This window comes from Aulonocara stuartgranti, assembly GCF_965226115.1.
Source record: "Aulonocara stuartgranti genome assembly, chromosome: 7".
Lineage (NCBI taxonomy): Eukaryota > Metazoa > Chordata > Actinopteri > Cichliformes > Cichlidae > Aulonocara > Aulonocara stuartgranti.
The window spans coordinates 60,377,008-60,394,649 of NC_138945.1; the positions used below are offsets into that span (position 1 = coordinate 60,377,008).

Here is a 17,642-nt window from a genome sequence, read left to right on the forward strand (position 1 = left end):
GTTTTTAAAGCCTGTGAGCAGAAAGTAGAGTTAGTAAAGCAGCAAAGCAAATATCTGCAGTATGGATTGTTGTGTGAGGATTAAATCAAAATTTCTGATGCCCAAAGATGTGAAATGAAGGAAGGGAGTTAACTAAAAGATATTTTAATCATGCCTTATGATAAACGGTAACATAAAATTTTTAATAGAAAGGAAAATTGAAGAAAGGTGGCCTGAATAATGCAATATTCCTTAACTCAAATCTAATAAATCTAATAAATGTTCCATTCTTTTAACAGCACAGACTGAGGGGGACTGCTCACACTTTACACCCTGAACGCCTTTACAAAATCTATTAGCTTTACAGAATTTTGAAAGTTTCAGCAGTATCATTCATCTTTCCTGACAGAAGATGCAGATCTAGAAAGGGCTGTGGTTCAGGTTGCAACTCAGTGGGTGGCTGCAGAGTCATTAGCTTAGTTACACTCCACTTTCTCAGACTTACCCAGAGCTCCTGCTGCTGGAGCCAGGAGAACCATAACAAACCTTTCTGCAGGAAGGAGGTCAAAGATTTGGTTTCATAAAGAGATATGAAACCACTTATGCACTAATTATTATGCACAGGAAAATGAGTTGGTTAAGCACCACTAAGATACTTTGCTTCAGTCCAAACCCTTTTATCTGGTATGCTTCCATCTCTGCTCTATGACACGAAATACTGCATTAATGCAATGTGCTCGCTGTCCTTGTTCAGAACATCTACCCGCCTACATAACTCGATAAAGAAAAAATACTCACTTTTCACATATCAACGGTAAATGTTTCCTCAAAATAGACCTGTCCTTTGACATTTGCAATTCTAATATTCTGCAGACAATAGCTCGGATGAAGAAACTCAAGTATAACTCAAGTGTGTGTCCTTCGTGTGCAACTGGTACTTTACTGACTTCAAGGAACTTTAATTTGTACTTCAGAGCCTCTGAACAGAAACAGAACTATGTTTAGTTATAGTTAGCACCCATTCTAAAACAAAAACGTATATGCAGACTATCACAGGTTCACAGCTTTAGTAATGGTAACTCAAAAAGTCTGTGGCTGTGGAAACAGAAGCAACACTTACTTTGACTAAAACCTAGATTGCAAGGAGATGACATTTTATGAAAGGCAAAGGAAGCAGGTCGAAACAATGCTCGTGCAGACCAGCTCTGTGTCTCTAACCGATAAACTGTGGCATTAGAGTGAGAATTTGCATGACAACAAAATGCTCAGCTAGTACATCTAATTTGGAAGAGAGGGATCACTCACACTCTGTACATAATAAATGTCATCTCGAGATTTGGACAGGATAACAAAACTTAAAAAAGAATAAAAGATTAGATTATGAAGAAATTCAAGTGAATCAAAATTGATGAATGTGAAGACAGACATAAATGGAGAGTATGTGCTATGCATGCATAGTGAACACCCTTACATACAGACAGTATAAGAGAGTTATGTAATATCATTTGTGTGCATTTTAGAATCAGAACTGTGTGCACTAGCAGGATCATGCCTTTAGATGGCAGCACCTCTACAGCACAAATGAACTTCACTGACCCTGTTAAGACAAGGAAACCGTGTGTGATATGACCAGCAGTACAGTGCAATGAGCAGTACAATATACACTACTAGACAATGCTGTAGGATGCTAGCTCAGAGTTAGAGGTTGTACCTGTATGAGGTGAAGTTGTCGTAAGATCCCACAGTGTAGTGTCTGAACAGTCTCTTAGTGCGGTCCTCCCGTGTCTCTGTAAAATAGATTTAAAGGATTGGTTGAGTGATATACTTTTTGATGCTATAAAAACATATATTGGAGGTAACTGATCTACCAACAAGGTCATATAGACCATTAAACACTTACATCATCAAACTGCCTAAATTATTACTATGATTTAATAACAGATGTTCAAGTGAAGTGTGTTGTCTTAAAAGCCACATTGCCAGTGTATACAGATCTCCGTAAATAAGCTGAAATTAAAAATATCCCAATAATGCTTTACTTGAATATGTTTTAGGAAGTACACAGTTGATTTTTTTAAATCAGATTTAGTCCAGCTAATGACTTTATACAAATCCACAAGATTCCAAAAATGTCAAGGCTGTGTCAGCCCCAGTTCTTAGCATGTTAGTATAAAAATGTCAGTAATAATCTAATTCGATGAGCACAGAGAGGAATTAAGCTACCACAGAGAAGCAATTATCATTAACATGCTTCATTTATCATAGAGTATAATTGTTCTATGGTAATTTTTTGCTTTTGAAACAGTGAAGTAATTGCCTAATTCTGCCCTCAAAGTGTTTCTTTTAAAGGCAAATGTGTTTGATTAGACGCTCATTGAATAGTGTGTGTGTATGCACCGTGTGCATGTGGTTTCTGTCACTATATGTGATGTTATCCTATAGGAGTGCTGATGCCCTTTTTCTATCCCAATAATACACAGCACAATACATCTCCACTAAACAGCCGATTGGCTGACTAAACACTGCACGGCACACACAAGCTCTTAATTGGACGAGGCTGTGAAAGCAAGAGTGGTGTTGATGTGAGACACACAGCATGTTCCTATGACTTTGCTTGGCAAACTTGGTCGCATGCTTGCCTCCTGTCGCTTTACTTTCCAATACAGGCAAACGAGAGAAGATGTATATGTGAAAAGGAAAAAGAAGACTCGCAAAGAACGAAAATGGAAAGAGGTCAAAGTGAGTGAGCAGTCTTGAACTGGCTGGCATCTCCAGATCCACTTTATCCTGTCAATCTGATTCACTGTGTGAGTGACCGACTGTCAGCTGAGAACAACTTGAAGCTTTGATAAGTGCATCCACTGACACTTGGTGACACGGCAAAAGGGCAAAAAATGAAAAGGGATTTAGCAGCAGTTAACTTTAACCTCTTAGCCACTGTTTTTACTCTCTGACCTTCCTCTTCATTTTTTATATCTGTGTTTTCACAATTATCTTGTTTGCCTGAACATGCCTGTTTTTCATAATCAAGCTGTGCTCTATGAATCTGAATCACTCTGAATCTTGCAGATTTGTTTCAGCATGATTCCAACTGCGTGGCTTTCTTCATCCTTTGTATGTTAGAATGAGTGTTAATCTGAATGTCTTTTTCAGCTCAGGTGAGAAATGTAATTAAATAAATTCTCTGAATTCTCTGACACCAAATAAAAAGCCCAGTCAACTTAAAATGTATAGAGTTCAAAATATCCAACTAAAATACAATTACTGTACAGTGTACATCTATCAATTAAAGTAAAGGGAAAAGAAGGGTGAGTTGGTATTTTCTTTAGGTTAGAAGGTTACTCTACATCCGGTCTGGGGAGGAAAGACATGGCATTTTGTTAGCACAGCCTGTCAAAGGTAAGTCGTAATGAAAAAAGAGGTGATATTTGGGGAGAAAGTCATAGATGAGTCAGGACTTGTCTTCTCCCACACCTTCAGAGGCTTTCTTTTAGGGCTAGACTCAGCTTTCATGCACACATACACGTACCAGTTGAATATGAATAAGAGTTATGGCTAATGACAGACTTTCATGTATCTTAGGTTCTGTATTTATATATTAAGTGACCACATGATTTGCCTACACACTTATTCACAAGGGCTCAACACAGCAGGTAACTCTGCATGTTTGATTGGGTAGATTTTTGTGCCAGATGCCCTTCCTGAGACAAATTCCTTAGGAGTTGCACACACACATTATTTGTGTGTGTGTGTGTGTGTGTGTGTGTGTGTGTGTGTGTGTGTGTGTGTGCGCGTGTGTGTGTGTATAAAAAGTAGGTTGCACTTTGGCCAGATTAGGAAACAGGTCCATGGTCATGGCATTACGGCTGTCATGAATAAAAAGAGGACCAAGAATGGACCCTTGTTGAACACCCACAATAATGACAACATGACCGTAACACAATGATCGACATCAATACAAGCTATGTCTACAGAAAACACAGCATAATATTAATGACTATCAAGGGCTTCAATAATGACGTAATTGAAATCCTGATTGCTCAACGTGTAACAATATTAGACACTACATTTTTGTAATGGTAAACCTTTTTAGACTTGCAGAGTTAATGAATTTTATCTGATGCGTAAGCCAGCAGGGAAGTGATGAACTTGCAATGGATCGAAAATGTAAATTATTTTCATCCAGTGGTCATCGATGTCGTACGCAAAAGCTGTTCCTGCTGAGCACTTGTTTGTTTAGTAATGGTTTAGCTAAGAAGACTGCATTTGTTTGTTTGAATAGTGCTTGAAAGCAACAGATGCAGCATTTGTATTTCTGTTTCTACTAGAGTGTGCGCATCTAAGTTTGTGTGTGTATGTGTGTTTGTGCACCATGTGTACCATGTGATACGGTCCAGAAGTGTGAAATGCAACTTATTCATCACAACTGTCATGTACAGCCCAGGAGCATCTAAAGACAGGGCCCTCATAGCAGAGATAACCTCCAATATACTTCCATCTATCACAGACCCATACACACAAAAGCAGAAAACAAAAGATGAGACACAGGGCTCCACTGTAAACAAAAAGCTATTATCATTTTTATTATGTATTGAATCTATACATATAGATTCATTTTAATATTAAATCTATATGTAGAGACTCAATTGCTCGGTAAGGCAAATATCTTATAAGCCAATCCAACAGCCGCACCTCAGTGCATTTAGGGATGCTGACATGGTCAAGACAACCTGCTCTAACCAATTCTAACCTGCTTTAGTTGTAACAAAACATCATAGAAAGCAAATGTGATTTCAGTTCATTTTAAATGTGGATTGGTTATTGGTGCCAGATGGGCTACTGGGATTTTTCCCACGCAACTATCTCTAGGGTTTACAAAGACTGGTCTGAAAATGAGAAAATACCCGGTGAGCGACAGTTCTCTGGGCGAAAATGGCCAGACTGCTTTGAGCTAATAGGAAGGCAACAGTGACTCAAATAACCACTTGTTACAACCAGTGTTTGCAGAAGAACAGCTCTAAATGCACAAAATATTAAATCTTGAAGCAGATGGGCTGCAGCAACAGGAGACCACACCAGGTGCCACTCCTGTCAGCTGAGAAAAGGAAACCAAGGCTACAATTCACACTGTCTCGTTAAAATGGGAAAATGGACGATTAGAAAAATGTCGCCTGGTCTAATGAGTCTTGATTAGATGGGCAACATTAAGATGTTAAGGTCAGAATTTGGGTTAAACAACATGAAAACGTGGATACATCCTGCCTTATATCGTCAGTTCAGGTTGGTGGTAATGGTGGTATAATGGTGTCGGGGTGTTTTCTTTGAGCCCCTTAGTACCGATTGAGAATAATTACACTCCACAGCCTACCTGAGTATTGTTGCTGACCATATCCATCCCTTTATGGTTACAGTATACCCATCTTTTGATGGCTGTGTCACAAAGCTCAAATAATCTCCATCTGGTTTTGTTAATTTAAAATTGAATGCACTACTTTCTCTCTCTGAAGACAAATGTGGTCTAAAACAGAGAGACCTCTGAATGCTTTTTTAATAACAGAGATATAGAGAGACAAGGACATTTTCAGTAGAACAATGTTGGTTTCAAACCAAATTCTACTTTTTGGAGATATCATTGAAATTCAAGTGAAACATCCAGTTCCAAAATTAAACTGTAACGTCATAGTATTAAAAAAACAAAGAAAAAGAAATAGAGGAAGGTCATTTCCCTTTGAGAACATAAAAAAAAACTTGACCTCTGAATGCTTTTTAATAAAACAGAAATCAAAAGCGAGGGACATTTTCATTTGAACAATGTTCGACATCTGGTAGCAGAAACACATTTTGCCTGGATTGCCTCTTGAATAAAACAATGTGGGCAAAATTTAAATGGTAAAATTTGGCTAAAGTCAAAGTTCCTTTTGATTTGCCCAGTGGATAGAGATTCATCTGATCTCTGTCACAAACTGAAATGACTTATTGAACTTGCTGCAAAAAGTTTATGGAGAAAAACAAAAACAGAAAGTTTGAGAAGTACTGTAGTACTAGTACTGTTTAGCTTTCAAGCTTTTCACCTTAATAATAATAATAAAAATGATAATGGTAATAATAATAATAATGACAACGATAATAACAATAATAACCACACTGAATGAAATCAAATGTTGTCTCAATGCGTACCTTGGAACCAACGTAAAGTTGAACCATCAACTCTAACAGGACTAATATAGTCTAACGTTCTAGGACAGTAAAATCCAAAGTGCCTACAGCCTGCACTGTTTGATGAAGTCTTCTTCTGACATATGCTCTGTTAAAATATCCTGTTAGTGAAGTCATCTTGGTACAGTAATGCAATAAAGTAAGATTTATTAAACCACTTTCAAAAAAACGTAACTAATCAGGGTAAAAGTTGATAATAGCACTTCTACCCTATAATTTGAGCAGAAATATAGATGTTTTTACTATCAAAAATATATGAAGGGTGGTATTGACTGAAAGTTTTTTTTTGTGTGTTATGAGTGATCATCTGTTGAGATGAAAGCATATTTTACACATCAAGCGATAAGTCACGCTTTCTGTAACACTGTTAACATGCTACATCTTTCCCACTTCTCTATTCTGGACAGACTGCAACACCTTTGCTGTCCTTGTCTGAAGGACGCCAGAGTCCCATCACACATACACGTGGACTCACACACACACACGCGCACAAACACAGTGTCCACGCTGAATGGGAATTAACCTATGCTGTTTTAATACTGATAAGAGCTGCACACAAACATTCAAACACATCCACACAAACACACACACTTATCAACTAAGCCCCATTGACTTTTTAATTCTTCCCTGCCACTCTCCCACTCATGTCTACTCTCCTCTTTCTGTCTCCTCATAATTTTGTTTCTTAACCTCTTAAACCTGGTGTATAGGAGAAGAAAAACAGTGTTTAAAATAAAAATAAAAAAATGTTTAAAAAAAGAGTTGCGAGGAGAAGCTTGTGGAAATCTCATTCTCTTTTGTGCTGTCACACAATGTGTCTGTCACTGCACAGATCCAACAGGGAGTTGCTGGAGCATGCAGGTGGATACAAGGCTAACTGTCCTCAGTATAGTGGACAGGCCAATGTCTTCATTTTCTTTTTCGCTCTTCTTCCTTAGTGCTATCTTCAGTAAGAGTTTTGAAAGAAAGGCGAACGCTTTTATTCTTCATGGAGTGAAATTAGTCACAGTTAATATATAGAAGTGTGAAAAAGAGGAAGGAAAAGAAAACAGCATAAAAGAGAGGCTGGAAGTGGACGCTGTGCCAGTTTAATATTTATCTGCTATGTACATATAAGGGATACACACAAACACTGCTCAAGGTTAGAACTCCAGGGTAGTATTCAAAATGAGAAGTGACACAACTCTCACTGTTTAATGTTGTTTACTGTTGACTTGACCCTGCGAGAGCGACAAATTACAGCTAATAGCTTCATTAATTTATAGTCCATCAGAAGCGCTACGAACAAAAATCAGCTCTTTTTGAGTTTAATTCAAACTGAACATTACATTTCTGTTTCTTCATGTGAAGCACTCAAGTGGTGAAACAGATGGTGGCTTTTATTTCTAAGATACCAAAGCAAAGAGTGTGTTTTGGCACGAAAACCCAGTTTGTGCCACTGACAGCCAGTCATCAACCAAAGAAAAGAAAAGAGAAATCCAACAAACGAAACAAACAACAAAACTTTCATCAGGACAGGAATGATCCTCAAGCATCATTTTAATCCATCACGAATTTAATATAGCTGTTTTGTTTGAGTGCAGCATAAACAGACAGGCAAGTCGCTTTTTATGAGATGTACAGTGTTAAACCAGCTGTGCTCTTATTAGTGATGTGAGTTGCAGGTGCCAAACACACAAACACCAGGGTCCAGCATAATGTTATGATGCCAACAATTTTGCTCCCGAAGAACAATTTTTCATACTCGTAACAGGATACACAGAAGAAAAAGTTGTGTTTTGTTATAATTTTGTTACAGTGATGACATTTTCATGTTAGCTGACTAATATAAAGCCTGAGCCTTTCAGACACCAACAGTATTGCAGGATTCATTTCCTTAGATTTTTTCCCTGTAGTCTTCCGTTTCCTTTAAAAGCCAGTTAAAATCTTTTTAAAAGAATGTTATATAAATAAAGTTTAATTTACTTACTTTACTGTGGTCAAGTTTAACTTGTGCATGGAAAGGGAGTGAGGTGAAACATCAACACTTGATGATAACCTCAGACATTAGCTGCAGTTGACAGATTAGATATTTTTTTAATATTCAGCATCAGTTTGCTACAAATATTGTCATGGTCCTGGGCCATGTTGGCCCAGTATTCTTAGTTTTTGTGTGTTTTTGTATTTTGTTCCCTATTTATGCCTTGGTTCCTAGGTTATTTAGTTAAGATGTTCCTTATTTGGTTACCTCCTGTGTGCCCCTCTGTGTATTTATGAGCTCTCGTCTCTCCTTGTGTTTTATTCCATGTTTCCCCCAGCCTGTTATGTCTGTGTTCTCCCCGTGCTCTCTCTCCTCCTGTCTGAACCTCTGTGTACTTCCTGTTTTACTTTGACAGTCTCTCGTCAGTATGCGTCATGTTGTGTTCACGCCTGCCCTGTCTCGTTATGATTATCTGTGTCAGCTGTGTTCCCCGTGTGCTCCCACTTCCCTCGTTAACCCTCTGTGTATTTATGTGCATATCTCCATCAGGTCAGTGTCGCGTCGTCAATGTCTTCTCCCCGAACCTGTGTGTCTTTCTGTGTTCCCACGGTTTTCTGTTAGTATTCCCAGTTTAGTTCTGTTCCTTTGTGAAACCTGCAATAAAGCAGTGATTTTGAGTTCAGTTCCTGCCTCCGTGAGTTTTGCGTTTGGGTCCTCATCTGCCTCCACACAGCCGGTTCATGACAAATATGACCTTCACATAGGATTTCTGTCTTCGCCATGGTAGAGTATATGCTAGAACATGTAGATGTGGGCCTACGAAGCTCTGCATAGCACCTATGGTCAACTGAGGCATGCTAGATGGGTGTCTGAAATGGTGCAATAGTAAAAAAAAAAAAATGGAACTGGAGAGTGTGGCCAGAGGCTGTTTATGAACACCAGTTCAACAGTCTTTGTTTAGCATGGACAGTCACAGTCTAACAACGCGCTTTGATAAGAATTCGACAATGGCATTGAAATACCAATGATTATAGGGAGAAAGACAGATGAGATCAAGTGATGGCAACAGTATAGGAAAAGAGTTCATCATCAAGTATCCAGTGAAACTTTTGACCATTTTGTTGAGTTCTTGCGAGTCAAAATGCCACATCTTCTGTCGCTTACTTTAATGAGAAGAGCGAGCCGTTTGAATATTTGATCATCATGACATAAATAATAAACAACAACAGAGTCTAAAAATAGAAATACAAAACAAATATCTGATAATAGAAAAAAGCTTTTCCACTTTTGGAAGAAAGTAGGTCTGCAATGAGGAGAAGACTGACAGCAAGAACAAAGGAAAATTTAACAAAAGATAACAATTCTTTAAGAATGACAGTGAGTGACAACTGGAAAACTTTTAATTAGTTATTTTTGGTAAATTTTTAAAATTGTTACCTAACAAATAGTTTGATAGCCTGATGATTGAACTTTTTTCCTGCTCTGTATTAAGCTTTAAGTCACATTTAAATGTGCAGCGTAGTGAGCATCCTCTTCTAAAAATGGAAGCAGTAGTACGCTAGCAGACACCATCCTTTTTTCTACTACATTACTCCATATGCTGAGTCACATTGGAAGTTTCTCACATTTGCAAAAATGGGCTATTTCAGTCTTGAAAAGAGTGTTTATATCTAAACGGTGCTCAGTGCAATGAAACTTACCCCAGAAAAGGTCATAATACGAGGAGTTGCTTTGCTCTGTCTTCACAACTGTGACAACTCCATCTATCCTGCTACACAACACAGGCAAATCTGACACCATGACTGGACAACAGTCCATTTTTCAATTCCACCTTTCAGCCTCGCTAAGACCTGAACAAGAAGGTTGTCTCTCCACTCTGTCATTTGAATCCCTGAGACAAGCTGAACTCCCGCTCATCTTCTCGTCTTCACCTTGAGGCGATTAAAAGCAATCCCGAAAAATCCATTTCATGCAGAAAAACTAGTGACAGCTGTTTCCTCAGCACCATTTTCCTTTCTTCGTTTTAACAAGGAAACAGGAATTCCTGGACAAGTAGCACTAAACTGCGTGTAACTGTCTGTGGCCTCAGTGTCCTCTTCTGTTTTAGCCTCGAGCAAACAACTCCAGCATATCTCTGCCTTTCTGCTGTCTTTCTCCTCCTCCTCTGCCTCAGAATTGGTTGCTTTGTTAAAGAGCCTTCAGAGAGCTTGCTGTTACCACGTAAGTGTCAGAGGCAGAGGCCGACGCCTATAAATACCTCAGTTCTATCAAAAGCCTTGAATAATTCAATCAAATTCAGTCAACAACAGGCAACTACTGTATAAGACCCTCAAACGCTGTGATGCACGCCGCAGTACACTTTTGAGTCAAGGTCAGGACGCTATCACTCATACAGACACACAAACATCCCCAAAGGGAGCTGAACAGCTTACTTTATAAACAAAAGACCAATGTAATGTGAAACATCTTTGGGCTGGAGTAAATAATAAAAGAGATTCAGAATTTCTATTATGTAGCTCCGTAGGAGAGTGAGAGAGGGATGCCGAGTGACACAAACTGAAGAGAAAGACAGTGAAATATGGTGAAAGAGGAAAACAAGGATGATTATTCTATCGAACCGCCTCTCATTTCTTTATATCTTCTGGGCGAAAGTGGCTCAAGAGTTGGGAGTTCGCCTTGTAATTGGAAGGTTGATGACTGTTTGTGTAAAGCGCTTTGGGGTCCTTAGGGACTAGTAAAAGCGCTATACAAATACAGGCCATTTACAATATCTTACTAGGAAACTGGGAAGTGCCTGAAATTCAGAAACACATACGGAAATACATGATATAAAGTATACCTTTACTGCACTGGCAGTGTAATTGTGATCATTGTTAATGACATTTTGCCAATATGACAAGATCCCCAACACCACTTGTGGACCAAACCAAGAGAGAGCCTCCGCTGTTTTCCAGATGACACTATACTGAGTTGTACCTCGCTCCTGACCTCCACTGATATAATGATAATGATTTGAACCAAATATTTAAAATTTGTCACTTCAATTGCTTCATAAGACCTGTCAACACTGATTTTTAGTACAGTTCTTGTGGCATACCTCAGCCTTTTCTCCCTGTTTGCCTTCTTTAAGAATGGCTTTTTAACAGCCACCCTTCCACTGAGACCGTTTCTGATGAGGCTTCACAGGACAGTAGATTGATGTCCAAAGAAAAACTTTGAAAGACTTCCAGAAAGCCAGTGAAACTGCTGTTTAAAACCACTTTGAAAAATTAAAAGAAAGTTTTTCTCCTTTAAAGCAAAATAGAAAGAGGGCTGGAGCAAGACTGTTGTAGCACACCACAATAATGACACCCAGTGGGTATCAAGTCATGGCAGTGAAAGGATTCATGGAAAAAAAGCAACTCAACCAACAATCTACAGATGACTTTAAACAACCACAGGTGAACAGTGTCTGAGAGCCGCCACGACACTGTGAAATAGACTAGACTTTCAGAAGAGTGCCTTAACCCGTCGATGTGTGTATGTGCATGTTTACTTTTGTGTGCGGACATGCGCGTGTGTACAAGCGAGTTTGCGCTTGTGACCCGCTCTCATCCAGTGCAGCCCCTGTCAGATGTAACATGTCTCTGCTCGACTGTCAGCCCTGCTTCAGCTTTGATTCATTGTTCAAATAGCATCGCCATCTATTATGATTTGATATGGATCTGTCCTCCAGAGAGAGATGGCTCAACACACTCGACTGACTTCTGATGAAAAGTACAGATAGTGGCCATCACTCTGTGGCGAACAAACAAACACAAGAGCCCTGCACACACTCACTGGACACTTAGTGTAATTTTTTTTTCCAGAGTTAAATGGTAGGACTTCTCTTGAACTGCCAGTCTATAACACTGACTCAGCTAAACTTTAATACCTAAGACATGCCTTCCAACCTGTGGTTTATTGTCTCTCCCTCTCTCTCTTTCTCTCTCGCTAATAAGATGGATTAGTTGGCTATGCTAATCTATCTGCTGACTCGAGACAATAACTTAAGTGCGTGCGTGTGTGTAAGCATAAAGGTTTAAAAAAGCCTGTCCATTTGAATGCACACGCACAGCTCTGTCGTGTCAGCATTTGCATACTCACTCTGCATTTTACAAGTTGTCACCAGAGAGTTACTGACTGAACTCACTATGTAATTTGTAATCTGGGCCTGTACCGACTAATTTATGGAACCATGAGGGAAACGAAAGGGGTTTGTCATTGAAAGGTGAATGCTTTTTCTGTTATGAGCTTGGTCAGTATCGCACTGAAATTACCGACTGTAATAATATTAACTCAAAGTTGTAGAATTGCCGCTATAATAAATCACAACAACGCATGGACAAGGTGACCAAGAGTGCTTAAGGACACCAATAAGAGCAAACTATTTATGCTCAAATGGCTATCCTATGTATTCTTAAGCTTTGTGGTTTTCATGATTTAGGATTAGACTGAGCTGGCTCAGAAAAATGGGATGCAGCTTATCAATTAAGTAGCCTCCCTTTGAGGTGACACTGATGCTTTTATGGTGTTGCACCAGTCTTACCCAAGGTCAACGCAGACAGACCTTTTCTCAAAAATAACCTGTTAAAGTTTTTTGCTTTACTGCCACTGATGAGGTACCATTAAGCTCTTCTCTTTCTTTCCTTTCTTTCCTTAAGCCTAGAGCACACATGGTTTATAAAACTGTATAAAATAAAGGTGGGGTGTGGGAGGTGTGGGGGGGTTGAAGACAGCGACTCCTTGTCTCCTGCAGCAAGCAGAGGGAAGAGTGTGATAAGAAAGAAGGTGCTACCAACATGTCTTCAGCCTGACTGGCCTTGTTAACACATAAAAACATTCATATTTATTGTGTTAGGGTGACACTCAAGGTGTGAAGGGCGAAGACTGGCCCTGTCCTTGAAATGCTGATAACATGAAAAACTGAAAAGACAGGAAAAAAAACCATACAGGGAAAAGGTAAGATTACAGAATGAAAGAGAAAGGGAAGGAGAAACAAGCTGTAATAGTCCTACAACACTCTCATGAGGATACAATATGTACTGTATTCATGAATTTTATATTTGAATGTGATGAAAGGCTTTTCCAGAAAGAGGAAGCCATTTAAACATGTAAAAAAAAATCTGCTTAAGTGTATTTGGGATATTGCTGAATGCTGTGAAATAAAATAAAGTAACAGCTGACAGTAGCAAAACAGATGCCGGTACATCTTTCCTAATGAAAACTAAAGCTGAAGCTGATCAGCAGCTGATGTCCTTGAGCTCCAACTGTTCATTTTCAAAGCAGAGCGATGCATTGAAAGAACAGGCTTCATACATACGGCATAAGTGGCGCTCACTTCAAGGGCGTAGATTTGGCATTGGTGGGGACGGATGATTCAACCACCGAACCCTGCCCCGTTTCTTTTTTTTTTTAATTTTTGGCTTTGCTTCTTGATAAAAAAAGAGAAATATACTTGCCTACATATGCTATTCTACATGCTTTTAAACCATTTAAAATTACAATTAATGGTTTTATGTGTGAATTATATAATGTTAAATTACTATTAAACAAATGACTGACTAAGTATTTTAGACTTTAGTTTACTTGAGCCATATTCCATATAAATCAGGTATCATACAAAAATAAAAATAGCTTCAAATACAGTCAAGACAATAAAAGAATATAACTTTAAGGACTTAACAACATCTCTTCATTTATAGTGCACCAACATCTCTTATACAGGGTGGCCATTTATATGGATACACCGTAATAACATCATCATCATCATCATCACCTTTATTTATAAAGCACTTTAAAACAACCACAGCTGACACAAAGTGCTGTACATTGGAACTGTAAATTAAAATTACATGAGATATAAATAAAAACAAAATAAAAGAAGAGTGAAACCATTAATTAAATACTACAGGACTACAGAGCGCACCTGATTAAAAGCCACATGCTCTAATTGTAGAAAGAAAACCGTATGCGTTTCACTTGTAATATGAGATATTTACACAGAAATATTACACGTGAGGATTTTTAACGTTTAATTTAACATAAACATGGTAACATAAATGGCCTGCATTTGTATAGCGCTTTTCTAGTCCATAGGACCCCAAAGCGCTTTACACTACATTCAGTCATCCACCCATTCACACACACATTCACACACTGGCGATAGCAAGCTACATTGTAGCCACAGCTGCCCTGGGGCGCACTGACAGAGGCGAGGCTGCCGGACACAGGCGCCACCGGGCCCTCTGACCACCACCAGTAGGCAAACACGGGGTTAGTATCTTGCCCAAGGATATTTGGCATGCAGCCAGGATGCAGCCTGGGATCGAACCACCGACCTTCTGATTAGTGGCTGACCTGCTCTGCCACCTGAGCTACAGCCACCCACGTTAATAACATAAACGTTATGGCAACATACAAAAATACATACTGCAAATGCTTTTTTTCCTCGAACAGCGCCTGTAACACGGCTACCTTTAAGTATACGTACGTATCGGTAACACACAAATTGCGTTGCTTATGGGTTTTTTTACGGAACAGTGCACAAACAACATTACAACATCTCTTAACGACCGATAAAAATATATACCGTATATATACTACTTATCATTTTGATTGGTCTACTGTTACCAGGCAAAATGTTTTTGGCCGCATGAAAAAAAATATGCATCAGCCGCACGTCAGTATAAGCCGCAGTGTTCACAGTGTGGGAAAAAAGTAGTGGCTTATGACCCGAAAACTACGGTACTTCAAATAAAAGAGAAACTAAGTCTCACTGAGGTTAAAAGCCAAGGAATAAAAGTGGGTTTTAAGACGCGATTTAAAAGTGAAGGGGCCTCTCTAACGTGCAAGGGCAAATTATTCCATAATTTTGGAGCCACGATAGAGAAGGCCCTGTCCCCTCTGAGCTTCCTCCTGGATCTCGGTACCTCCAGGAGCAGCTGGTCAGCTGACCTGAGAGACCGACAGGGTGTGTGGGGATGAAGAAGTTCAGAGAGGTATGGTGGGGCAAGAGTTTAAAAACAAACATGAGAATTTTTAAATTAACTGTAAAAGACACAGGCAGCCAGCGCAGAGAGGCTAGCAAGGGGGTTATATGCTCTCTTTTTCGAGTTCCTGTTAGGGGAGTCGTGCAGCCGCATTTTGAACCAGCTGCAGACGTGAGAGCAATGACTGACTGACCCCCACATAAAGTGAGTTACAGTAGTCCAGGCGGGAAGAAATAAAAGCATGGATCACTGTTTCAAGGTGCTGCCTCGAAAGAAAAGATTTTACTCTTGCCAGTCGCCTTAAATGATAAAAACTGGACTTCACCACTGCTCTGATTTGGTTGTCCAATTTAAAATCACTGTCCAACTTAAAACCAAGGTCAGTAACAACAGGCTTAAAATAGAATTTTCCAGGGATCCTAAAACAAGGAGGAGGACTACAGGGACCACTGGTTCCAAACACCAACACTTCTGTTTTCTTTTCATTAAAATTTAAAAAGTTTAGAGCCAACCAAGCTTTAATGTCATCTAGACATGTCAAGAGAGGTTTTATGGAGATGCCATCCTTGTGTTTTAGTGGCAAATAAATTTGGCAGTCATCTGCATAACAATGAAATGAGATCCCATGCCTTCTAAGGATGGAACCCAGAGGCAAGAAATACAGTAAAAAGAGCAGTGGCCCTAAAATTGAGCCCTGTGTGCATGACAGAGAAGCAGAAGATGATTCGGAACCGAGAAGGCTGACAGAGAAAGTTCTATCTGACAAATAAGACCTAAACCAATTAAGTGCAGTGCCACCAATACCCTCTACATCATTTAATCGAGAAATTAGAATATTGTGGTCTACGGTGTCAAAGGCAGCAGTTAGGTCAAGCAAGACAAGAACAACATGGTTACCAGAATCACATACCAGAAGGATGTCATTAAAAAACCTTAATAATGCAGATTCTGTGCTGTGAAGGGTTTTAAAACCTGATTGAAAAACCTCAATGCCATTATCATCTAGAAAATCTTTCAGTTGACTAAAAACAATTTTCTCTAAAACCTTGGAGAGTAAAGGCAGCTTGGAAAAAGGCCTATAGTTCGCTAAAACTGTGTGATCAAGGCCAGTTTTCTTAAGCAGTGGCTGCACTACTGCATGTTTGAAATTTTCAGGAACCACACCAGAAGACAGACTGCTGTTAATAATGTCAAGGACATACTGTTGTATACTAGAAAAAATTTCTTTAAAGAATTGTGGAGGGAAAGGATCCCGAAGGGAACCTGTGGGCTTAATATGGCGAACCACATCCTCTAAAGTGGAGAGCGTCACAAGCTCAAACTGAGTAAAAACAGCAGTGTAAGGGAAAGAGACAGAGGGGTCAGAGTCGGGAGGTGTAATAAGAGCCCTGGTGGTGACAACCTTTTCAATAAAAAAGTTCAGAAAATCATTGCAAATCTCAGGAGAAACTTCCAAACAAACATTCAGTGGCGTATTAAGAACAGTGTCAATGGTCCTAAACAACACACGTGGGTTATGACAGTTGGAAGAAATAATATTTGCAAAATATTCCCTTTTTGCCTCTTTAACAGTGTTCTGGTAGCGATGCCAGCAGTCTTTGAGAATTTGAAATGATACGTGCAATTTATCCTTTTTCCACCTCCATTCTGCTCGACGACATTCCCTCTTAACAGCACGACTGCTCTCATTAAACCAAGGCTCAGGTTTAGCCTTGGGCTGCCTGGTTTTTAAAGGAGCCACAGAGTCCATGATTGTTTGTAAGCAAGAATAAAACCAGGAATTGAGCTCTTCTGTGTCAGAGGAAACAAAGTCAGAAGGGCCACCGAGCTGATTAAAAGCAGCAGAAAACTGCGCGGCAGTGGAGGGGTTAATAACACGACAGCACCGAGTAGCAGCGCCAGATTTAACTGCAGTATATGTCACACCAACGTTGAATAACACAGGCATATGATCTGAGAGTGCACAGTCACAAATCTCCAGGTTAGTGACAGACAGACCATATGACAGGACAAGGTGCAGTGCGTGTCCGTGCTCATGTGTAGGGCTAGGGCCAGGCTAAAAGAGTCAATAAGGCTTAAAAAGTCCTTTACCAGTGGTTTATCAGGACAACATACATGTATATTAAAATCTCCAACAATAAGAACACTATCATAGTTGGGCATAATCCCAGCTAAAAAAAAAAAAGTTGTTTATGAAGTTCTTATTGTATTTCTGGGGGCGATAGATGACAGCACAGAAAACCGGGTTTGTACGACTCGCCTCAAACAAGGTAAGTTCAAAGCTGGAGAATGAAGGCTATAGAAAACACTGCTTACATTTGTAATCCTTTTTGTAAAAAGTCACTGTGCCTCCACCTCTGCCTGATTTCCGTGGCGAGTTAAAATAGCAATAATCCACAGGTAAAAGTTCAGATAGAGCACTGGACTCACCAACACTCAGCCACGTCTCAGTCACACACAGAAAATCCAGATCACGG

General features: G+C 39.4%; 1 protein-coding gene across 1 annotated transcript in view; it reads right to left on the bottom strand.

Annotated features, from left to right (window-relative positions):
* shank3a (SH3 and multiple ankyrin repeat domains 3a) overlaps nt 1-17,642 on the bottom strand; it is a 223,719-nt gene that overhangs the window by 20,385 nt on the left and 185,692 nt on the right. Inside the window, exon 23 of the mRNA XM_082542543.1 lies at nt 1,691-1,766. Within this exon, the coding sequence (XP_082398669.1) occupies nt 1,691-1,766 (76 nt within the window). The remainder of the gene's footprint in view (nt 1-1,690; nt 1,767-17,642) is intronic.